The 25,115-nt window shown below is 41.3% G+C and overlaps 1 protein-coding gene across 3 annotated transcripts in view; it reads right to left on the reverse strand.

Annotated features, from left to right (window-relative positions):
* abca12 (ATP-binding cassette, sub-family A (ABC1), member 12) overlaps nt 1–25,115 on the reverse strand; it is a 68,780-nt gene that overhangs the window by 11,544 nt on the left and 32,121 nt on the right. For all 3 annotated transcript variants that reach the window (XM_061054231.1, XM_061054230.1, XM_061054229.1), the window contains exons 37-64: nt 24,775–24,945; nt 23,459–23,623; nt 23,064–23,262; nt 22,103–22,242; nt 21,795–21,914; nt 21,510–21,600; nt 20,913–21,092; nt 19,715–20,036; nt 18,583–18,697; nt 17,918–18,247; nt 17,423–17,492; nt 17,186–17,320; nt 16,166–16,327; nt 15,745–15,928; nt 14,857–15,075; nt 13,943–14,139; nt 11,883–12,040; nt 10,595–10,828; nt 9,895–10,042; nt 9,071–9,317; nt 7,625–7,714; nt 6,475–6,562; nt 6,169–6,296; nt 5,117–5,204; nt 4,654–4,762; nt 2,323–2,377; nt 449–626; nt 222–337 (exon numbers count right to left, since the gene is read on the reverse strand). In XM_061054231.1, the coding sequence (XP_060910214.1) occupies nt 222–337; nt 449–626; nt 2,323–2,377; nt 4,654–4,762; nt 5,117–5,204; nt 6,169–6,296; nt 6,475–6,562; nt 7,625–7,714; nt 9,071–9,317; nt 9,895–10,042; nt 10,595–10,828; nt 11,883–12,040; nt 13,943–14,139; nt 14,857–15,075; nt 15,745–15,928; nt 16,166–16,327; nt 17,186–17,320; nt 17,423–17,492; nt 17,918–18,247; nt 18,583–18,697; nt 19,715–20,036; nt 20,913–21,092; nt 21,510–21,600; nt 21,795–21,914; nt 22,103–22,242; nt 23,064–23,262; nt 23,459–23,623; nt 24,775–24,945 (4,439 nt within the window). The remainder of the gene's footprint in view (nt 1–221; nt 338–448; nt 627–2,322; nt 2,378–4,653; nt 4,763–5,116; nt 5,205–6,168; nt 6,297–6,474; nt 6,563–7,624; nt 7,715–9,070; nt 9,318–9,894; nt 10,043–10,594; nt 10,829–11,882; nt 12,041–13,942; nt 14,140–14,856; nt 15,076–15,744; nt 15,929–16,165; nt 16,328–17,185; nt 17,321–17,422; nt 17,493–17,917; nt 18,248–18,582; nt 18,698–19,714; nt 20,037–20,912; nt 21,093–21,509; nt 21,601–21,794; nt 21,915–22,102; nt 22,243–23,063; nt 23,263–23,458; nt 23,624–24,774; nt 24,946–25,115) is intronic.

The raw sequence follows: 25,115 nt of genomic DNA on the forward strand, positions 1-25,115 counted from the left end.
AGAGAAACCAAAAGCAATCCAGACGGAAATATGTGTTTGGAAGATTCTTCAAAGAGCAGAGATTTCTTTTGAAGACAAGTTTTATTTACACTATGTAGGAGTCAAGGAAAAAAAGGTATTCCCCTCAGCTCCACAGAACCTTTGGCTGTATGTCTCAGGTAAAATCACTTGTTTATCTGTTAGAGCATGTACAGTATGCCTAATGAGGCAACATGACTCACCCAAAGAGAACCAGAAGTAGAGTGATGGCAGCCAAATTTTGCCGATCTGTGAAGGCTGGAATCTGGAAGGCTGCTATCACAGCAACAGTCAAGGTCACAGGGATCAGATAGACAACCTGAGGACAAGTTAAGTACATGAAAACACGATGGCATGTCATAAAACAGGAAGAAGATGACTTTATTTAGCAGGGTAAGTGAGATGATATTCTGGGATCAGGAGATGTTACCATGTCGAAGAAGAAGTTGACAGCCCAGTAGAAGGGCTCACTGATGCCAGCGATGTGCTGCAGCCTCTTGGAGCCACTGTGGTGCTCGTTGACAACATAGATGGCAAAGCTAGCTGTCGTGATGGAATAACCCGTCAAAACACACATAGCCACTAGGATCTGAAGCATTCCCTGGACACTGTGAGGGAAAAACAGGATTATTTGGATGTCTGGGACAAAACCTTGCTGCATTAACTGTCAGTCAGGTTCTCAATTAGCAAATTCTTCAACCACAACTACTCTTTCACATCCCTGTATCTTCTTTGTTGAAACAAGTTGTTGTATTCCTTTAGTTTGAACTTTCCTTCACAAAGACTATACTTTACAGATACAAGTGTGACAAATTGCACACAAAAAATAAACACAATCCTCTGGTGTGCTGAGTCACTTTCAAAAAGGCAACCTGCTGTAATTCTTCTCTGAAAACAACGGCCCATTTCAAAGCCCTCCAACAAGCGATCGTATCCCTCCCTGCTGGGACCTGACTCATCTGTACTATTGATGTGGCTCCCTATAATTTGAATTCCATTAATAACAAACAGCTCTGTTAAAGCGATACTTGTCCGATTCTTCTGACATGATAATAGCAGTGAAAGAAACAGATGGCTTCGTGTAGAGACAAACTTCACACTTCTTTTGCAGTGTAATCAGTCAGCCAGTGGTGCTGCTGTGAAGCGACTGAGCCTATAGTCCGAGTTAGACCCCGAGACAACCAGCTGAGGCTTTGATTCCTCAGTTCCTCCTGAACCCAGTGGACTCATTCAAACTTTGTGGATGTCGTCACCTATCCCTGTCCTATGCTCGCCACCTTTTCAAGAATAAGCAGCATGAGGAAGAAAAAAGAGGTCGAAGTGATCAAGTTGGAAGGTAACAGTGTAGCAAAGAGTGACATGGTGAGCGTCTGAAGCCAGCACTCACTACACAGAATAGCCAGCAGCAGCAACTACTGAGCTGGCTTGTTATCAGTTGGGCCAAGTTGGCGTTTGACTGTTTCCCATGGGCTACCACTCTGTAAGAATCAAGACATTTCGAGTTATAAGCCTATTGCATCTTTGACACGGTTCAGGCCAAATCAATGCATCAATGTCAGGATGCAGAATATCACCCTGGTAGGAGGGGTGAGTGTGTACTTGTAGCTGCTACAGCACCGTAGCAAGTCAACAGCCACATCATTCACTTAAAGCATTGCAGAGTGATGAAATGGAAGGGTAGTAAACACAGTGGGAAAAGCCAGTGAAATGTTTAGTGCTTATAAGACACTGGGGGGGGGGGGGGGGGGGGGGGTACCTTCATGAGGCCACAGCCTCAGCTCAACCCACTCTTCAAAGGATTTAACTGACTTGATCCTCTGATACACACACATGTGCATACATGCGTGCACACACATAGGGACATATAGTCTGGATCTCTAAAGCAGACTGTGGAGAATTATATATATATATAAACTCATTTTGGGAAGTGGGCTAGAATCAATCCACCTCCATGCCACCTTCAGGGTAAACAGTCATTATATCGGGCCGGTGATCAATAGTGCAAGCTCAGAGAAATCCATTTAGAAAATCAAATATGGGTAAATACTGCTGTCATGTACCTCACTGCCCTCAGTCCACCCTGACTTGGATGTCTTGAATTGAAAAGTAGGATGGCTTCATCATTCATCTCAGCCAAACAACAGCCAATAATATTCATTATGACTCGACTAATTCTGGGATTTGTTTTCACAGATTAGAGTGCTTGTTGCAAACGTCTTTTTTCAAGTGCAGCTAATTACATTTTTGAACGCAGATATTCTGTTTTGAAGAAAAAGAAGAAATATCATGTGTAGTAGTCCTTACATTGCGTCTTCATCATCCACCCGACCAAAATAGGGGTGACTGGAAACTGAAATGGCTGTAAAAGAAAAACACAGAGTGTTTTGTTTGCAATTTCAAAAGCATAATACAGCAGCAAATCAGCATGCAGGCTTTATTTTACCGCATGAACCAAACGAGCAATGATACTCTGTGTGCTTGGGACACACTTCATTGAGAAATATATGACAGGATGATTTGGTTTGCCAGAGCACACAAAAGGAGATTGAATTTTCTTTATCATTTTTCCCAGGGTCTCTTCGATGCTCAGAGACATAAACTGCTCCCCAGCATGCCTCTGTTTCCATTTCCTGAGATGGTAGACTGTCAGTTCATCCAAAGTACAGAAGCCTTGGAGCAGGTTACAGGCTCAGTGCCTTGTTTAAGGGCACTCTGGTGGAAATGATGTTTTCTGTCAATTAACCCAAATGTGATTGGTGGTCTTTACCGTTACACACTGTTAGTATTAGGCGTGGGAATCACAGGGCAAATCATGAAACGCTACGTTACCATTCTATAACATCCATTACAATAACAGCACGATACAGTGATCCTGCAATAATTGATATATTGCAAGACAACCATATAACATGATCTGATGAACTGACTAACATTAAATGCCCTTAAAAGGTAAAGCTCAGGATTTATGTATGTGTTATTTACGGCATTTTGGTGTCACCTCTTAACTCATTACATCTCCTGAGTTCTTTTCACTGTTTTCTGACATTCTGCCATCTTTTTCTTTTTTCTGTTATCTTCTCCTTTGGCCAAATAACTTTAGTTCATGTTCATTCTCATTCATGTCATAACCATCACCATGAGGAGTCTTGAAGTAGTGACGCAGTGAGTCAACTTCCTGCCACTGTATTAATATTGTTTTTATTTTCAAATGATATTTGGGGGGAGCTGGTAGCGCAGTGGTTAGTGCGCGCGCCCCATGTATGGCGGCTGCAGTCTTCCAAGCGGGCGGCCCGGGCTCAAATCCAGCCTGTGGCTCCTTTCCCGCATGTCATTCCCCACTCTCTCTCCCTCTGATTCCCGACTCTATCCACTGTCCTATCTCTCCAATAAAGGCACAAAAAGCCCAAAAATAAATCTTTAAAATGATATTTGGCAGCAGCGATTTTAATAATTGTATCACCTATGTCAGGATGATGATATGTTACTGTCTCGACATTAACACCCCTAATATTTATTACTCTGGTCAACAGTCCAAAAACCAGACACATTAGAAACTAAGAAAAAATAAAACATTATTCAAATTTTATAAGCTGGAATCAATTAATTTTAGCGATGTTTGCCAAATAATAATGTGAAGACTTACTCTAGCTCACATCTGCCATGGTGGATTATTAACATCTGAGTCTCTTTCCTCTTCGGGATTGGCCGGAGAGACTTTTAATACAGAACATTGTTGCAGGTGGGAGTGATCAGAATTTGTAGTGAGGCACTGGACAGGATTGTGATAGCACATCTGTTGGCACTGGGCAGTTATGGTCAGAAATCCTACGAGGGTTGTAATGAAAAACTGTTTGATGTATACCTCTAAAAAGACCCCATCCAGAGTTGGTTTGGCTGTAATGAGGGTCAGGGCTTCACACTTGACAGATAAACCATCACCTTGAAAAGTGATCTCCCTGAATCTCTAACCCTTCCTCTGCCAATAACATTTAAATGATTACCCTGCAGCACTTTTTCCATCCAGTGGGAAACAAATGTGTCTGTATGCATGTGTGCATGTATTTCTGAGCATGCACTCAATGGTTTTATGAGCATTTCTTCATGAGTGTGTGTAAATGTGCGTGCTGCTGCCGGCAGGCAGATGGTCAGGGTAATACTGAAGAGCTGAAACAGTGCTGGAAACGTTGGCCAGCCTCGTTCTCTTTAGCATAGCTCCCCAATGAGCGGAACTCATCAGTATTCACAATGCGTATTGATGTGAGTCTAAGGACACACAGCACCCCCTGGCTTTAATCCAGTGAAATGAAGCATGAGTAAACACACTGTTTACAGCTCTCTTTATATTTAGCATACAAAATGCACTGGGTGTTCAATCACAAGCATCTTGCTAAGTAGATAGATTTGATGCTCATTTCCTAAGCTTTTTTTTTTTTTTTTTTTTGCAGTAACAGGAGTCTTGAGTGTCTGCATGTCTAAAGGACAATTCCGCTATAAATAATCTGTATACAGACCTTTATAGAAGCATTGCAATATTGCAAAATCAGTATGCAGCAAAACATCTAGAAATCTGAAAGCTGGGTTTCTATTCAGTGAAGTTTGACATTCCATGTGCAAAGTTTACACATGGCAGCTTACCATATTTGCGTGGATCCTTATCTGCTGGGAGATTGGAGCGTAGGATGAAGTTGTTGATGCTGTTTAAGTATGCTGGCATTGTGTGGTGGCCCTCAGGGTTGAACCAGACCTAAAGGGGATGGGAAACACAACAATGAAATGTAAAGAAACCATCACTCACACTGCTACACATCAGGGCATGCAAGTCTTCTTTCTCTCTAGATTAAACTTCACAAAATTTGAAGCCGAGGCTTTATTGATACAATAAAAGCAGTCGTCATCATCTGAGGAAATTTACACACTAAAAGAGTGGCATAATTGCTGCAGTAAAGCATATTTATGATGACACTGATGGTGTTACAAAGTAGCTCCATCTGCAAGACAAACAACTTTAACAAGGATGTTGTGTTTTAACTTTCAACTACTCATCAGTACACAATTAAAGTGATAATTGAGACGGGGGGGGGGGGGGGGGGGGGGTTACCTTAGACAGAGTGCGATTTTTGGGCACAGATTTAACGTCCATTTGTAAGTCAGCGGGGAGTGGCATACCCAAAGCAAATCCACCATATCTGAAAAAGCAAACATATATCGATCAAAACAAAGACGTCTGAGCTGTGTTGGAAAACAAAAAAAGTGTGTGTCTGTTGATTAATCTGCTCTCTGGAAAATCAAAGCAGATGCCCACCTGCGGATAGGAAGCAATTTGGTTGAAAGCACCAGAACTCTTTTAGAGAACGACAAACATGATTGACAAGGTACGTGATGTCCTTTTGTATTGAGCAATGTGATAGGTGAAAACGTTTCCCCTGCAAGCAAAGTTACCTCAATCAACAGTCAATTAGACTCCTGCAAATCCTTGTTTTGTATACAAACCACTTTCCTTCCAAAAGCAACACTGCTACGTAACCATTTAAAGCTCCTGTAAGGACTTTTGAGCTGGCTGTGAAACTGACTGGAATTAATAGGGATATCATTTTATAAGCTACAACAACAACAACCGAGACCATAAGGGTGAAAATTGACTATTTCTATTTAATCATTTGTATTGCCTGAAACTGCTGCGGCGGGGGTACGTGTCACAGTTGTTTAACAGCAGACACAGCTGTTTTTTGTTTGTTTTTTTTCCACAACAAAGATTCTCAATGAGAGACTCATTTAAATGTTAAAAGAAACCAGGATGATAATTTTGGAGTGGCTTTGTCCATAGAGGTCCCCAACATCCACATATATACATACATAAGATTCTTTCACTTACAACCTGAATGATATATTATTTCAGTGACGTGAAGTTAAAAACACTTTGAAGAAGCTCTACTTTTTCTTACTAGGGTCAATGGTGCACTATAAACTAATATAGAGTAAAAAAAAACATCTTGTAAAAATTATGTGAAATAACCAACCATCTTAACTCATGTTTACTCAGCAAAATGAAGTGATGTATTGAAATTCTATTGTAAAATGGGACACAGCGACAGTGCCTCATATATTTCATACATTCACTGTTCAGTACATGTAAACCCTGATAGCATTCACCTGTTCCTGATGAAGTCATTTGCTGTTGTCACCAGGTATTCTTCCACATTGATGCCGCTCAGGTTATACACAATCTGAGATGAAGGGGTCCTTTTGTGGGGGGGCTGGTAGCTTTCACTGTCACATATCTGCAGAGAAAGGCAGAGACAAATGTGTTACACTTGTCTTTTTTTTTTTTTTCAAAGAATTGCGCATACAAGCACAGGAGGACACATTTTAGTGTAGAAACACAGATGGACGAGAACACTGAAAGTCACTCACACACTTAGACATACACACCAACAGTTAGCAGTGACCCGGTCTCACCTGTTCCTGGCGGGTGCATTTACAGCCACTAAATGCTTTGGAGCTGTTCCCACTGGATCTCCAGGGATCTGTACTTCTCGAGCAGACCCTTAAATGAAACATTCACAAAGTGAAATGGTGGCTCAGTGGAGTGATGGGAGTCTGCGGTGCGTGATAATGCCCCGAGCCCATCCCCAGACACACCCCAGAACACATCTGAAACTGAGTTGATATGATGGCCTTCATCATCGCAACTGTCTGCAATCATTCATGCAGCTGCTGGGAGCTAGCACGATTTCTGTGAGATCAGGACCCAAATATGTCCTTTGATATCAGTTCAGAACTGTTTTCAAAGCTGTGTAAAATTTTCTGTAAAATCATATTGTGTGAAATTTCCTTGCGTGGGTTGCTGTCCAACTCTCCCGCACTGTGATTTCAGCCAAATGCTTTCGGGGAGATCTGTGAAAGATTCTAGCAACACACAGATGTTTGCACACTCACATGTCCCACATGTCAGACAACAAAAATGACCGGACTCTGGGGGCAGTAAAATGTATTTACCAAAAGATCAACTGAATGCAACACTCTCTGCCCTTTCAGTCACTGTCATGTAGCTGTGATTACAGGATATCATGAGTAAAATATGCAGTTTTATTTTGCACCTTAGTACATTTCCTTCTCCTTCAATACTTTCTTTTTTCTTTTTTTGAAGGGAATTTTAAAAATGCCTCAGAGGTCTGGTTCATGAGTGCCAACATTGATTTGAGTGTCTGTAAGGGGAAAATCTTGCCTATAAACACGGGGTGTTTATGGAATACAAATGATGCTCTCACATGGCAGATTCCTGCTGCAGGCTTTCAGCCACATACGTTGAGCTGAGCAGCAGGAAAATAGGGAGCAGGGACAAGAGAGAGACCAGAAAGGGAGAGAGAGAGAGATAGAGATAGAGAGAGAGAGAGAGCAGCAGAGATTGAAGGGAGTCAGACTAGTATAATGAAACAAGGTGAAAATAGAGGCATGAAAAGAATGACAATGATGGGCACTTAAAAAACAGTGTATGGGTGTAAAAGGATAGAATACATAAGGAAACTGACTGCTTCTGTCAGAAATAGTAATTGCTCATTTTCAGAAAAAAAAGCTGCTGCCATTTGAGGCAGCCATGATTACGTACGGGTTATTTGGCTTGTTGAGGCAGGCGTTATCGATTCCAGGGAATGACATCATGGTGCTTATCAGCTGCTCAGAGTTGGGATCGGAGTTACTGTGGAGCCAGAAAACAAATAACTTCAACCTCAAAGATTAAACAGATTTTTTTTGTCGTTGCCATAATCATTAGAGTGATAACAGGAAGAATCACAAACATAAGACTTTTCATAAGGCTTTCACGTGGCATAAGTAGACAAAAGTTATTATCCATGTATCCAGTCTTTCTTTGGTTTTAGAAAGAATTGCAAAAATCAAAAGGTTCTAAGTAGAAAAGCTAAAAAGAATAATTTAATATTATAAATTGTGTCCACAGGAGGCTCACTCATTATCCTAATAAAGCATCCTTACTGTGAGGAGACTGATAAAGGGAGAGTAGGGGGGCATGAGTTACTTTTTTTTTTATCACTCCCTCGCCTTAAAACGCCTTTAAATGCACAAATTAATAAACAATCAGGTCATTAAGTTTGCACTTTTCATACTAGAAGGCCTTATATACATGTAAAATGAGACATTATTATGACGCAGAATAATATAGTAATATGGTCATTTTAAAGAAGCTTTATTGACCATGGCTAACTTTAATCGTCCCCAGCACTGGACTCTAACATTGACAACCTTAAAAATAAATAAACACAATTTTTAGATGTTTTTCTTTTTTTGGTATTTGAAGCTATAGCTGATGGGTGAGAGCGTCCACACAGCCTTTGATATTGATTGGCACATCAGCCTTTCCTCCCTTGCTTCACACTCCCTTGATCAAACAACAAGACTTTTCAGGAATGAAGACATCTCGCAACCTCCTGACACTCTCGATCCCTCTCACTTTTGATCTCACATCTCAGCTGTCTCCACCACAATCGTCTCTTTCCCTTACATTCCCCCTCGCTCCTTCTCCTTTAAGGTCTGTCTGCCCTTCAACAAACTACAATATCGCATTCGTTTTATAACAAGTATGACATGCTGTCTACCCAGAAAATGATGCAGCGAGCCAACGGACCAATCGGTTCCAAGGAATGCAGAAGCACATCATTAAAGGTACAGGGGTGCGGCTTCAACATTTAATCATTTACTTGGGTGCATCCAGTTTCAACATGAAATAGTAGTAGTTATCACTCGAGATAAAAACAGCTCTATGACTTCTTCTTTTTTAGACTTTACCATAATAAGAACTCCAAGAGCTGTTTCTAGACTTGTTCAAAAAATAGGTGTATCAGTATTCACTTGCATAACACACACTTTTCAAATGTTTATGTGTTCACATCTTAGTCTCAGAGGGTCTAACCTTGCCAAAAAAGCTAAAGCTTTGTGAACATGCTTGGTGAAAAAGCACCCTGTGATTAACTTTGGGTATTCCTGTGTGCTTTCCCCTTCCCCAGCCCTCCTTTGCATCTCCCTCGTCACAAGAACTCACCTGAAGAAGGAGTAGCTTGGTCTGAATTTGTATAGCGCTGGGCTTAGCTCCAGCTCGGGATAGTGCTGCAGGTCGCTCTTGATGGAGCCCAGGCCCATAGCAGCCACCATGAACAGAACAGGGAGCAGGATCTGGCAGATCAGGCCTTTCCAGTCTCTGCGGCTGTGATGGAACCTCTTTGTCAGCATGGCTGCCATCTGCTGGCAGGCCAGCGTCATGCCGCGCGCCATTGTGGAACCTGTCAGCTCTACAACACATCGGTGAAGAAATGTACACATTAACATACTTTCTACTGTCTTGATGACGCCTGCATATTACTCGTTAAAGCCCACTAGGCTTAAGGGTCAGGAATATCACAAAAGTTTTAGGTGCTAAGTCTAATAAAACAGCTATTGTCGAAGTGCTTCTAAGGGAATATGTGCTGTGTCCACTAATGTCTTATTGTTGCTGGCAGTGCCAACAAAATCAGTTTCAGAGCGCTTCTATCCGCTGCCTGCTGTTGCTAAGTTACAAAAGTTAGCTCAAAGCACTTCTGCTTTCCTCAGTACAAAGCATTAGATTACAAATTGCTCTGTGTGCTCAAGTATATATCACAAAGAAAACCCCAAAAAATGCAAAGGAATTAGCAGCCCCGGACGTGGAAAGTTTACCAGAAGTCAGATTAGTTTCTCCTCCACTGTTACTGCTGACAAAGTTGACATCTAAACTCCTGTCCCTTCTGTATTTATTGTATGTGTATATATAGGTGACAAAGAAAAAGATGGATAAAAGTAAGGCGGGGGGAAACAGCTGGATAAGAATAAGTTAACAGTGACTGAACTTACTGATGTTGTCGCTGAAGCTGGAGGTGCTTCCACCCAGGTCTGACGTGAAGCTGTCCATGGACGCAGTGTCAGAAACTGTCTCTGAGATCGTTGGGAGGCAGTCCTCATCCCCAAGCTCTGTGTTTTCATGTCCCAATTGGAGGAAGACCTGCACAGATGAAAGAAAAAAAACACATGTGCAAGTCAAAATGATTGTCCATTTGATCTTGTGGTTTCATGGTGGTGCATTGGTTAGCGCTGTTGCGTGTCAGGTTCCTGGTTCGAATCCCCGTCGGACGGAAGCCAGAATTTTGCATGATTTCCCTGTGCATGCATGGGGTTCTCTCCGTGTACTCCCACTTCATCCCATAGTCTAAAAACATGTTTATTAGGTTAATTGGTGACTCTAAAATTGTTTGTAGGTTTGAGTTTCTGCTTGATATCTGTCTCAATATGTCAGCCCTGTGATTGACTGGCGTACAGGGTGTACCCCACCTCTCACCCAATGGCAGCTGGGATCGACTCCAGCCCCCAGCGACTCCGATTGGGAAAAAGACTTATAGATAATGGATGGATGGATGGATGATCTTTATGATCTGTAATTCTGAAGTTTAGATTTCATTTACAGAGGAAAAACTTACCAGCAGTTGAGTTTGTTTTCTCTTACACTGTGTCTGTGTTTTAGATCTTTGTTATTGTGTGTGGGTGTTTATGAGCGTACCTCTTCTAGGGTGGTGTCAGAGATTCCGTATCCTCCGAGCTGCAGGGTGTCCAGGTTGGCGTCCAGAGCGGTCAGGAGGGAGCGGTATGAGGAGGCGTTGGATGAGTTGAAGGCAGGCAGTGAGTACACCAGGTCACCTCCCTGGGCCTCCTTAAGTCGGGCTTCAGGTACATGAGCTTGGATGAAGGATTTCAGTTCTACATTGTCGATCTGCTCCGATTCTAGGTTCTGCATCTAAAGACAGACAGGCAGAAAAGATTCTGACATGCTTTTTTTACCACACAACAAAAATCTCTCGGGGCGTTAAGGCATGTATGCTCAATCATTCTATCCCTGCCAGCATCATCCACTCCCTAAATTTGTGTGTCTATATGTTTCAGTTCTGTGCCTTAGATTTAAGAAATAACATTCACGGTCCAGGTTGCTCTTGCACACATAGAGCATGAGCCATTGTGCAGCCTGCGTGGGCAGCTGGCGCGTGTGAGACGGATGACTGGAATACTGCAGCTGAAGCGCCTGCTGGGTAGACACGCTGAGAGTTTTAAAATGTGGGTTCTGCTTTTTTTTAATTATGCATTGTCCAAATAAGTAACAAGTCATCTGAGTGCATGGTTAAGGGTAAAATAAACTTTGGGAACTTACAAAACATTCTTGTTAGACACTGCCTGAGGATTGTTGAAATGACTGACCAGTGCATGGATGAGGAGTTTGATGCAGATTTAAATAAATGTAGATGGAAAATAGCCCTCATACAGAATATTTAAGGAAACCACAGTCTGTAGCTAGAAGATGGGATACTAGGATACTCATCAATTCAGAAATACATACAAAATTAATATTAGATTATGAGAACAGTCAGAAACAAAGTCTGCTAAAGGAATGTTTGAGCCAGTTAAGAGCAGTCAAAAGAGCATTATCCGTGCTGTATTTAGCTCATTTAGCACTTTTTTAATTCATCTGATACAATTAGTGTTTCGTGCTACTATAGTGTCCAATCTAATAGACATAAAGCCACTGATTGTGCATTACCAAATAGCATTGTTAATATCCGTCTGACAAAAAAGCACAAGAGAAATATTTGTACTTTTAACGTTAACAGCGACTTAAATGGTATCACGAAGAACTAGACCAAATGTAAAATGGGGAGAAGTGGATTTTAAATCATATAATGTGGTTTTTTTATATGGTTATATAAGAATTTTCACAGTTATTACTTGTTGTGAATAACACAATCTTGCAGTCATGTTTCAGCTGAGAATGGCGGCTGGATGCCTGGGAGGATGAGTACCTTCTTTGTGAGTGTGAGTTTGTAGCCTTGACCCAGCTTGTCTTTCAGGTGGAAAGGGGATCCGACGCATTTTAATCCTCCTCGCTCGAGGAAGGTGATGCGGTCGCTCAGAACTTCAGCCTCGTCCAGGTGGTGCGTTGACATGATGATGGTGCGTTCTGAAAAGAGACACACAGCGTACAAAAATGATCTCTATGATTCGTGTTCGCATTTTTAAGCCATCCCTTTACCCAGAACTAAAACTCAAGTGGTAGCTGAGGGAATTGTGTATATATTCAAAAAAAAAAGTATTAAACAAAACTCATGTGATTTGAAGTGAAAAGCACACAGGATTACAGGAGGTTATGTTTACCAGTCAAGCTAGTCAGAAAAGCTTTGTAGGAGTTTCAAGGTTTACAGAGGTGAAAGAAAAACACAGCAGCTATATTTAGATACCATATGGCATTTTTTTCCTTTATTTTCCTATCCTAGTGTGTACATGTTTGCCTTTGAATGTAGCATATCCAAATAAACAACCCAAAAGCAGACATAGCTCACAGTGTGTCACACACACACACACACACACACACACACACACACACACACACACACACACACACACACACACACACACACACACACACACACCAAGCGTCAGAGAAACAGCAAGTGATGCAGAAAGTTTATTTTGAAGATTCCCCTGGCATCAAAATCCCACAAACATCGGAAATAGGGCCAATTACTCAGGATGTTTTCCACATCTACAATTATATGACATTTAGCAGCCTCTCTGCCATTACTGCTACTAAACTAAGAAAGCCTGAAGAAGAAAGCCTTCTGGATTGCTGCAGATTAATTACATGCTAAATTTAAAGTCAGCAGCCTGAGCAGGGGAAAAGCCTTCCGGGGTCGGCTGCAGGTTTGCTGCACTTTGTCTGCTCTTCCTCTTCCTCCCCTCGTAGGAAAAAGGAAAGAAGTTTTCAGGGGAAGACGAGAATTAAAGATTGTTTTTTTTACGCCATATGGGTGGGTGAACATCAGAATGTGAATTTGATGTACAAAGATGAGATGTTGAAATGTGTCTTGTCCTGATTGTCATTCATGTCTGAAGGGATTCATATGATGACGTATTGCGCTGGTGACATAATTTGGAACAAAGGCGTGTGCAGAGGCTAGCCGGCTGGTGGAAACAGGAATTTCACACCAGGGCTGGTGAGATATGTCATCTGTGTCTGGGTTGAGAAAGAAGCCTTGTTACAGCATTATGAGCCAACTATAGATCAGTAATGCTGCACAATTTAAGCAAGTTAATAATACATTGCAGGAGTTTAAATGAGAAGTAAGTTGTTAAACTACTATATCTGGAAGCAATAACATGACTGGCATCATTTCTGATTGAAATCAATTTTTCTGACCTTCAAGATTTCTTGTTTTAAGAAAGTATCCTGTGGCTCAATTAAGGGAGAGATGTGTGTGTATGTGTAAGTAATACTGTTAGAAATGATCCAGACCATTTGCCACATTTTCAATTTTCTTAGTATTGAGTCATTAAGAGGCCAACTAGATCGCAGCACGGCAACAGTGCAGGGAATCCAGATAGCTGTGATTTAAGACTTATTGAGACATATGACTGGGTGTCACTGGGGAAACACTTTTGGGGGACTTTGTTAAGGAAAAACTATATGGCAAAGGGGCAGCAGATCAAAAAGCTAAAAATAATGAGGACAAATATTGAGCCTTGTGGGATACACAAACAGTGAAAATACTTTTGCTGTTTTATCTTCTTCTGCTACATTTTCTCATTATTTTCTCTTCTTACAGTCATCATTAATTCACTTAGTAAAGTTTATTTCCTCTGAGAAGGATGAGTGCAAATTACTTAAAACGTATAATAGACTTGTATATAACTTATGGGTTGGAGTAACAGTAGTGGTAAGAGTAGTGGTAAGAGTTGTAGTAGAGATGGCTTGGAGTTCAATGGACAATCTTTGAAATGGAAGTAATACTTTTTAGTTTGGATACATGTTTGCGTGTGTGCTTGTGTATGAGAGAGAGCAAGAGAGAAAGAGAGAAAGACTCACGTTTCTTGTGCTGGATAACAATGTCCCAGATGCTGCGCCTGGAGCAGGGATCGACTCCTGTGGTGGGTTCATCCAGAACCACCAAGCGGGAGCCCCCTATGAAGGCGATGGAGATTGACAGCTTGCGCTTCATGCCGCCTGACAGGGTGCCCACCCGCTTATGTCTGTGAGCGTACATGCCTGTCTCCTCCAGGATCCTGGCAGGGGAGTCATTGAAAAGCATTTAACATTGAGCTCATGTTAACATACTTTTTCTATTCATGGCAACCAAGTTCCATAGTCATAGTTCCATCAGCTACCCAGCAGGGGTTTCAGATAAAAACAGGAACCAGAGGAGAGGTGCAGTGTCTTTGCCCTTCGGTTCAGGCTTATTACTGCAACTCTTGTCATACAGAAAGCCTCCAGAAATAGTCTCATGATGCAACTGGAGGTTCAACCCAGAGTTTAATGATGCTACAGAATAGAGGATGGCTTGTCTGTTGCTTGGTCCCTAGAGCTTTAAAAATATTTTAAATTTTTCATACAAAATGTGGGTTTGAAACAGAGAAAAAATGTTCCTTAGTTTTCATAGATCCTCAGAGTATAATAGCATTCTCAACCTGCATTAAATGGCTGTAAAAGGGCATAAACAAATCATAATGATAAGAACAAAAAAAGGAGCTTATTTCACAAATAATGAATAAAAAGCAGAGCCATAAAATGCTTAGACTCTGACCACATCATGAAGTAACTGTTTTCCCTTTTTTGGATTTGTCTGGATTCCTTTTTACTCGAGGAAACATGCGGGTTAGTGAGCTACAGATTATGGTTCATGTAATCTTTTAAAATAATGTGTAATTCCCCTGACATAACTGTGAGACGAAGTGCATTAAAATATCAAGCATTTTCCCTGCACTTTATGACCCCCTACTCACGTGCGGACTTGTTCATGCAGTTCCCCTTTAGACCAGTGTGGGGCCTTGATCTGGCCGTACAGCAGCAGGTGCTCCTTGGTGGTCATGTGGTCAAATAGGACATCGTATTGCATGCACACTCCTAGCTCTCTGCGGACGTCATCGATGTTGTTCTGCATGTCTCTGCCGTAGATTTCAATGGTGCCCGAAGTTGGGGCAAAAAGGCCGGTCAAGAGCGACCTAAGAAGGCATGATTATTCATTACATGAGAGAAAATACTAAGTTGATGTCACCACAGATGAAACTGATTCCACAATTCATGTTAAATTAAAACAAATGTTTTGTGTTTTAAGTCGGAAAAGTTAAAATAAAACTCAAATCAAGACAACAAAAACCTTTTGTATATATTTTACACCTGGGACATTAGATGTTGAAAATAACTTCTGCATATGCCCAATTACATGTATTTGGGTACTTCCTCTTCTGCACTATCCTCTTAAATTATGATCTATTGTTCCCAGGAACATAACAAGACATGACATCCCTTCTAGGTTTTGGTATTTTATAAGCTTTCAGTCTTTTTCTGCTGCTGCTCTCATTGTGTGTGTAGCGTTGGATAAGAGCATCAGCAAAATTAGTCGCATTTAAAATGTAAATGTAAGTGCTCCAGTTGATGAAGACCCGTCAGGCTAATCTCTACCATGGTGCATTTTATGCTGCTCCAGATTCAAACAAAACAATCTCTCCGTCAGCAGCAAGCCCTTTGAGATGATTAAAAGGATGCACAAATCTAATTTAAAACACTATTTAAAACTCTATGTACAGTATGCGAATGATCCAAATAAATTTGGTATTCATTTTAAGACATGCTGAGCCTGTGAAAATGAAGAGAAACTGAGCCACACATACATTGTGGTGGTCTTGCCCGCTCCATTGTGACCAAGCAGGGTGGTGACGTGGCCCTCATAGAAAGAAACATTAAGGTCTTGAATGGCTACTCGGTCGCCATACATCTTGCTGAGACCGTGGAGGGCAACACCCACTGGGAGATCTGAGTGATCCTCGGCAGCCTGGGAGTACAGTGTACTCTGGCCTGAAAGTAACAGAGACAGAGGGAACCAGTTTATCAAACTAACAGGGGACAGGAATTATATGAAGAATGATGAAGACTAAATGTAGTGAGCTGTCGGGGGGTTAGAAAGAAAAAAAAAAGACAGACCCTGCAAGGATAGACATCATGTTCTTGCCTCAAAACATAACACCGGAGGAGACAGCATTACTTATTGTTATCTGCTGCAAGACAGTACAATGTCATTTATTTGCTCTGTACCTTTTCCCTTGTCGTCAGAGAAAACAGGCTGCTTTTCCTGCATGATGTTGGTGAAGAGGAGTCCTCTGCGTGCCTTATTGTTCGACTTAACACAACCGCACAGTTCGGCCCAGAAGGAAGCTTTGAAAGGGAAGTACCACGGGGCAGGGATGCCATACTTTCCTGGGTTTTACAAAAAGGAAAACAATAATACTTCTCATGAAAACACAAAAAGACAAGTTTGCCAAGTAAATTATAACTGCTGAAGGCTACCTGCTTTTACAAGTGGTTGTTGACACTATCGGCTGTGTCAACACTTAATAAATTCACTGTACATATAAATCAAAACTTCCTTTAAAACATCTGACAGAACTTAGTCAACACGGAATACTAGCCTTTTGCTGCCTTTACTAAGGATGCAAATAAAGCATGAAATGTTAGCAATGCTGATACTAATACAGCATGTTATTGCTAATACTACCATTAGGCTTCATGAGCAGCTGACCTAACAAGGAATACTGAATACTCTTAACTGTAGACTTTTAGAGTAACAAAAAATGAAATCAACACTGTAAAGTCGAGCCTGATAACCTGAACTGCTACCATTAGCATAAAAGGCTAAGATCAGCCTTCCATCTGGTCTAACTGTACAGATGTTAAGACAAATGAATAAGATTGTATTGATAAAGCCATGATGGTTTTTATTATTTTGAAGAAATATTATAGCCTCAGTCTGAATTTTGACATGTTTCTACACTATTTTCATCCCTAACACTTTAAGGTTCATACATTTTCTTACATTTAATAGCTTAACAGTGACAAAAAATTATCTTGCAAAATTCTTTAATTCATATTTTTTTGTTCTTATTTTCTGTCTGTACTGTTTTAATTGTTGCTAGGTGAAACACTTTGGGCTGCATGTATGTATGAAAGCCACAAAAAGAAAGAGAGCTGAGTCAGGCTCACTGGAGGAGGAATCCTTAACTTAACATACTATAAGTCTGCATGATTTCATTATCTTCAATGGTTTGACTTTCTTACCTGGGAAGACCGTGCGGATGTAAGCCCCAATGATGAAATAGAGGAGGGAGTCGATGAGCATCAGCCAGCACAGCCAACCGAACGAGGCTGTGTCTCCAGCAATGGGCGAGCTGTAGGAGTTGCTCCAGTGAATGCCTAAAGAAGCCATTAGAAGAAACATTTGACTTTGTGCCCCACTGACTTAAGACAATCAAAGAGATCTTATTTAATGTAAGTAAGATGTCTAAATGTGTTTACCTTGTCCTTGTGATTCATAGCGAGAGATGTACTGACTGGCATAACTGAAACAGGTCGGGGAAAACAAACTCTGTAGGAAAACAAGAGGCAAATTAGAGTGGATGCAGACAGCAGGCAAAAAAAAAATGCATGCGCTTTTCACACAATGCCTGTCTGTAATTCCCTCTGTTATTTTCTTCTGTTCTCTTGAAAAGTTTGTGTAGTATGCAGTGATATTCTTCAAAAGCCTTTCACAGCGTGATGTGAAGTGTTATGTTCAAGGCAAACACGGCTTCAGGTGTTCGCTGTGCTGTTGTTGAAGATAAAAACGAAAACATCTGACCTCCAATTTACGGGGATAAGACAGAGAGCACAAAAAAAAAACATGTTTAGCAAAATAAAGATGTAGTAAATAAATGTGCAGGAGTTATGTCAGAGTACTGAGGCGGGGAATGTGTTTTTGAAAACACAATTGAAACATGACTCATGACAACAGGTGGTTCAGAGGTTCCTCACCAGGATGCTCTTCTGTGTCAAGGTGAGCGTCGTCTCCACCGCCCTGACCACGATGAAGGGGAAGAAGCAGAGGATGTACAGAAGGCTGCCGCTCAGGCCGGCGATAAAGGTCTTGTCGAAGAAGGAGCTGACGAGGTAACTGAAGGCCATGATGCTCAAGCCGTAGTCGCAGAGGTACAAAAACAGGAGAAAACCGTCGCTGTTGGGCAGGATGTTGCCGTGCTTCAGGACCAGCGTGAGGATGAAGATGGTCAACACCAGGTAGGTGGCACATTCTAGGAACCAGGCGAAGAAGTGGCTGAGCGGGTTGACTCCCATCATTTTCATGTACTGTGGATAAAGCAGGGATAAAATTAATGAGAATACACAGAAATGTTGATAAAAATACAAGTTCTTGGCTTGCTTGCAAATGTGGCTCATAAATGTTTACAGGAGAGAAGAATCCTGGAGGTACTGGAGGAGAAAAAGTCGATTAAACATTTGTTTCTGCTGCTGTGTTTTGACCTCACACGGGAAGGCTAACCATACAGTCAGCACTTCAGATTTTAAGAGAATAATACCCTTTGTTTCAGGACATCTTTGAAACCAAGAACTCAATGTTTGACACAATACAAGTCTATGGTAGTTTTTATAATTACTAAAGTAAAAAAAAAAGGAGAACATACCTCATGTAGCCTCAACTCTCTCTCGTGCACCAGTTTCTTCACGAAATCGGCCACAAACAGCAGCCAGGCTATCATCAGCATCAGCGGGAAGACAAAAGAGATGGCCTCGAGGTACCTAGGGGAGAGCAGAGGCAACAACTGTCAGTCAAATGTGTTAAACACCTAGCATCCAATCACTGTCAACAACAGCGGATGAAAAGGACAATCATTCAGTCACGCGTTTGACAGTGAGACAGCGATGCAGAGCGGGAGAGCAATATGGAAGGAGGGTTTGGGGATTTTTGACAGCCGTGTTCTGATCCTTTCATTTTTTACGCAAAATGAAATAGCTCTCTTTTTCTTTTTGGAACTTATCATCAGATGTTGCCAGGTGGGTAGTAATTGTGTGCTTGCTGTTTCTCTTACTACAACAGCTATTTTTCAAAGCTATCATGTCAGAATTTTGTATTGTAGAGTAATAAATCAGAAGGACAGAGAGGCGAAGATCATCCTATCTTACAGTTGGTTTTTAAGGCAGCCAAATAGAGACAGCAGCCCCGCTGGTGCTCCTCAGATGAGATATCAGCATTCTCGTAAGATGCACTCAAGGGCAAGCGCAAACATAGGCATTACGTTCAAGCATGATTTATTGGAAACAATGCACAGTATCTAAAAAAATGTTTTAAATGCTTTTAAACAGCATTTAAAAAAATGCCAGACACGTGCTGGTTTAGATACATGCTGCATAGAAGAGTAGTGTTCTTTCTGAATGCTTGTTAAAGGCCTTCCGGCTGTTTTGAGTATTTGAGTGTACATGGTATTCAAAAATGAATGCACAATAATAGTGAATATTCATGCACATGGTGCGGAACCAATTATAATGTGAGAGGCTACTGTGAATGACTACTTACTGTCAGTCCCAAGTGGCAAGTGAATAATGAGAGAGCATGCATTATTCCACATCAATGCCTGTGAGTCTCCTCTGAGACACTGTGTTACGTTTCCATGCATGCATCTGTAAGGGGGCATATTTATACAGTGCGTGTCTGTGTGTGTGTGTGTGTGTGTGTGTGTGTGTGTGTGTGTGTGTGTGTGTGTGTGTGTGTGTGTGTGTGCTTGTTTGTATGTGCACTCATGTATTCAGGAGACTCACTCATCCCGGAGGTGGCAGGGATAGGGGAAGGGCTGCAGCTGGACCGCTGGTTCTGCCACCGTCTGTCCGGTTTGGGTCGCAATGATGGCTCGATCGATGTTCTCTTGCAGATAGACGAAGCCACGGTTGTAGCGCAGGGTTTGTCTTGCTGAGATGTGCGTTTGCTTTGTGAAATAGGGGTTCCGAACTCTGTCAGTACGCATGACGTTGTCCATATGCATGCGGATGGTGTAGCTGACTTTGGGAGGCAGGGAGGATGTGAAGGAGGCCTCTCTGCGCTTTCTGGATGAGTTGCTGTCTTTGGGAAGCTTGAAGATGACACCTAAAAGACAGATTGCACCATCTCACTGCATACAGTTTATACTCAGTGGAGATATTCAAAGGACAGGCTGACTCTTTAGCTGCCCTAGATAAACCGTTGCAAAAATCCGGTCTCCAAGTAGCGCCCTCACTTTGACTCATTATCAACAAAGAAGATCCCTTTAATGGGAGCACGGTAGATTAAAAAAATGTAAATGAGAATTGGTTTGATGAGGTGGATGCTCAACGTGCCTTTGATGCTGCCAGCCTCACTTACAGGCACTTAAGAAACCTTGTTGTTATCCTACCCACACATACATAAAGAAAGTCTTAACTAGAGACTCTGAATGTGGGAAAATCTAGTGGGCTTCTCCCTATTATAGGGCAAAGTAACAATTACTATCATAACACCTTTGTTATTAATATATAACAGTGGTTCCAGTGATACGATTTGATGTACACATGATACTGCTGTCAAGGAATGCACAGGGATGCATGTTGCACCGTCTATTGAACCTGGCAGGCTGATGGAGTCTGACATTCAAACAAAAAGCATCTCTTTATTATTCAGAGCTAGCAAAACAAAAACAGTAACATGAACATGGTTACAGTCAGACTGAAGAAAGACTGACTGGACAGATATTTTTGGTAATATTGAAGGTATGGAGAGGATGACTTTCTCGCTAAATCTGAGGGCAGGGACAGTTTTGCAGTATTGGGAAACAAATGGATTGTGTTTGTTACTAGAAGAGGTGATAACTGAGCCACTAACATGTGAATTGACATGTATGTCCATTACATAAAAGATATAAATTGATATCTAGGATGTAAAAATTATATTATTTTGTATGTTTGTTTACAAATATAAGGTTAAAAAAAAACTGGTCTTTTTACTCACTTGCATAGAGCTCACGGTTTTTGGCAAGTTCCTGTCCATCAGCATTGAGCTCCTCGACTGAGTTGTAGCCGCGGTAACGGTCGAATTTGACACAGGAGGAGAGGTTGACCATCAGGGTGGACAAGGTGGTGATCTGTTTAAGCATGTGTTTGTTCTTTTCCAGCATGAGTGTCATGTTCGCTTTGGAAAAAAAGAAAAAAAAGAACACATCAAAAAATATATACCAACAGGGTTTGAGTGAAGTTTAGCTTCAATTGACGTAACTCAAAACAAAAATAATCATTAGGGTTTCAAGAGGGTCCTCGCACGGTTCGTGCTCGGGCCCTAATAATTACGTTTGTTGTGTATGTTTGGTGTACAGCCTTTCATCTAAGTCAGACCTTGTGAAAAAATGACTGACACGTTTACTCACATCAAGTGGAGAATACTTATGACATGTATGGTGAAATGAGCGTCAGGCTAAGGCTAAGGAGCTTTAGCCCTACGCCCATATCAGATAGCCTGGATATTTAACAGGCAATAAGCAAGGACGGCATATAAAAAGGTAAGCCTGGTATCTGAAGCTCACAAAAGTAAGACCTTCAAATGCTCACTCACAGAAGTTGCTGAGCGTCTCCTTCATTTTGCCGACATTGATGTCTGTCTGCATCTCAATGAAATTCTTCACAAAGGAATTGCCCAGGGAATTCTGAGAGAAGGAAAGAAGGGGGTGGAGGGAGAGCGGGAAGAGAGGGACGTGCAACATCATGATTCAGCTGCTGAAACTCGTCGGAGACCGCTGGAAAGTTTATCTCAAGAATTTCAGACGACAGCGAGCCAGCTAGAAAATAGGAGAGGAAAAAATAAATCTCATGTACAGAGGACGGCTCCGAGTTGTCCTACCTGCAGCATCGGCAAAGTGTGGCTGAGTAGTTGTGCAGACTTTATGATGTATTTGGAGGATTCGATCCATTCTCCGGAGTACTTTCTCAGGTCTGCGAGCTCCTGCAAGGTGGCATTGGACTGGACAAGGACAGGACAGGGACAACATGTGAATTGTGTTTGTGTCTGGTTGTTCAAATTTGTGTAGGCAGCAGTATACTGAAAACAGGCTCAAAACAGAACCATACAGGCAAACAGTAAAGGGCCCCACTAATGTGTTTATATCCCTTTCAACTCTGTGTATGCTCTACTGTCTGTACTAAACCTACCTTTTCCATGATGTCCCTGGTGACGGGGGTGTCAGGAGTGAACAGAATTTGTCCCATCAGCATCGGTTTGAGGAAGGCCCAGGCGATGGCTCCTCCGGTGGTATTCACCATGTCCAGGTACATGCTCATACAGAACGGAGCTGTAAAACGGTAAAAGAGAAGAGAAACATCAGACACAGTCAAATTGACATTCACATAGGTGACACGTTTTAACGTTTTTTACTTTACAATCCCCAAAACTTAATATCTTTAAGTGTCCCAGCTGGGAAGTTGCGAGAACACTTGGCAGTAGGATTTTTCTTGGAGTTTTGTGGGTTTGTGGTTTTCTTTTATACAAATAGTCACATATCTCCAGCTCTAACAGTAATTCTTGATAAACTGTACAGTGAGAAAATATGTGGCAGTGATTATCATTGTTTTAACATCTTGGTGACATCTGTTTTTACTTGCGAGCAAAATACTAGCTAGTGTTTATACTTTTTATGCTTTGACGATTTTTCAGTTTTTAGTTTCCTGACCAGGAAGATAACGGTCAATACACAAGAAATGGATTTTGGGAAAGCACTCTACTCAGTAGTTGCCAACCATGTGCATGAAGACGAAAAGCAGCACTACTGTATAAGTGTAGGGGAAAGGCTCTTTGATGTGCATACAGGACCTCCTTTGACTGACATTAAGCTAAAATCTTTTTTTTTTTTTTTTTTTTCATATAAGTGATTTTTTGGGCCTTTATTAAAAAGGACAGCTGAAGAGAGACAGGCAATGCTGGGAGGAAAGCGTAGGGGATGACATGCAGCAAAGGGCCGACAGAAGACCCAAACACACACACACGCTGCGAAAAAAGGACCACAGCATTTGTACCTGGTGCACACAACATAACCGCTATCGGCGCTCCCATAAAGCTAAAATCTTGTTACAAAAGAATTCATACAGAAAAAAAATGCAAATTTTCCAAACATACAGGCATTTCTTGGAAGTTTGAATCTCTCAATCATCTCCTCTCTCTTCTGGTCTTCTTGAGAGGATGGGTTGGATAAGTCTGATGTGAGCTGGAGTTGAGAGAGTCCAAACAGAGCCAGGATGCCGTTGCTGCACAATGCTCGAGACAGGGTGACGAATGTAGCTTTGGTAGAGTGGCTAGACCTTAATCCTCTCGTCATCTGGGGAAAAAAGGAAATTTGATTATTTAAATACTTTATGATTTTGATGGTGACATGTCATAAAAACTGAAGGCCCTAAAAAAACCCATTAAAAAACATTTATATTCCTTATTTTCAGCTACGTGCAGGTTCACAAAATTATAGAGACAATTATGAATATACTATGAATACAGAATGATATATGTAAATTACTCACTTCATGAAATTCTTCATTTTCCTTCAACTTGAGGTCTTCCATAGAGCGTAGGTAATTTTCCAGCTGACCAACAGCGGGAAGAATCTTGTCCATCATGCTCATCACAATTTCAGCCATCTGAAGCATAACTCCCACCAGACCTTGCATTTCGTCAGACAACACCATCTGCACAAATTTAAAATCAGTGTTATTTTCTTCAAATAGACAGCCCCCACCCCTCCTCCGGCCCCCACATACACACTTATTTCTTTATTCTCATGTTTAAGAATATAAGTACATTTTCATAACTCCAAAGGCTCTATTTGTCTTTTTCATTCATTTTATGTTGCAGTTTGTTATGGAGGACAGCAGCAACCTTATATGAATTTGAATAGAAGTGGTGTGCTACCATAACAACAGGAGTGGATTAATGCCTGAGCCAACCGTCTACTGCAAATACACAGACTTTTAATGTTTGGAATAAACTATGGGCAGATGTGGTCTGCAATGTTCTCTTTATTTAAACAAGTCTGCCACTTGTGTAAATACAGTACTGCATAATCAACACTATAATCCATGTGATGTGATGGATCATATTTCCAGCTCAACTGAAACGGCTGAATTTGGAAAACCTTAAATCACAGAATTAGCATGTATAGGCTCATCAGTCCTTTGGTGATTCATCAGCGTGTCAGCTTTCAGACACGTTAGATGTCCATCTTCTGTGTGCTAACAATCAGCACCTGTATTTCTTTTTCTCTGCACTGGGAAACTGTTCCTATCTCAAGTCCATAGTGGACGGAGGTCAGTGGAGGATACACACGTTCAACAAATTCAGAAAAGACCGTATTCACAGGAGATAAGATAAATACATTCTCAATAAATACAGAGCAGGGAGTTCAGATAACATGCAGCCTCATTCTAACACCTTCATTATATTTACAGGCAACCTGCATGTTCTATAACTTCACATGTTCTATCAATCTTATATTGCTGGTGGTTTTTTTTCATGATCAGTGTTTGTCTTGTTGGCTCACAGAGAAAATCATCAGTTGAATCAAAAACATTTTTCTAAATGCTTGTGGGAGACGGAGCTTTATCGAGTGAAAAAAATATTTTCTACAAAATTATTTCTCTGTCACTAACATGTTCTTAAAAAAAACACAATGAAGACTCAAATGTGTTTTACACCTCCCCGTCAGAAATCATTTCTAATTTTCCATCCAGCCAATACAGAACAATGTGCAATCACAAAAGCTCACACACAGAATGACCAAAAACAAAAACTTTAGAAGAAAACGAAGCATTTTTCTCCGAGAATCAATCTGAAGTCTTACTCTGTAGATGAGTTTCTCCATGTTAACATGGCGGGCAATCAGCAGTGAGAAGCTGTACCACTGATCAACAGGCATGGAGCAGAACATCTCTAACAGTTTCACGTCTGCCTCGTCCAGTGTTGCGAATGATTTGGAGTTGCAGTGACGCAGATTGACCAACCAGGAGAGGATCTGTTTGGAGAGCAGGAGTTAAAAAGTGAATACTGGAAACATGAACGGTAAACACATGAATAAGATTAAAAAAACGTCATGTTGCTGTTGTTGTCATGGTGTGACTGATGAGCTTAACAGTGTGTTCAGTCAAATGCAGTGATATGCAGATGATAGCACACTATACACTG

The sequence above is a fragment of the Labrus mixtus genome, chromosome 13, assembly GCF_963584025.1.
Source record: "Labrus mixtus chromosome 13, fLabMix1.1, whole genome shotgun sequence".
Lineage (NCBI taxonomy): Eukaryota > Metazoa > Chordata > Actinopteri > Labriformes > Labridae > Labrus > Labrus mixtus.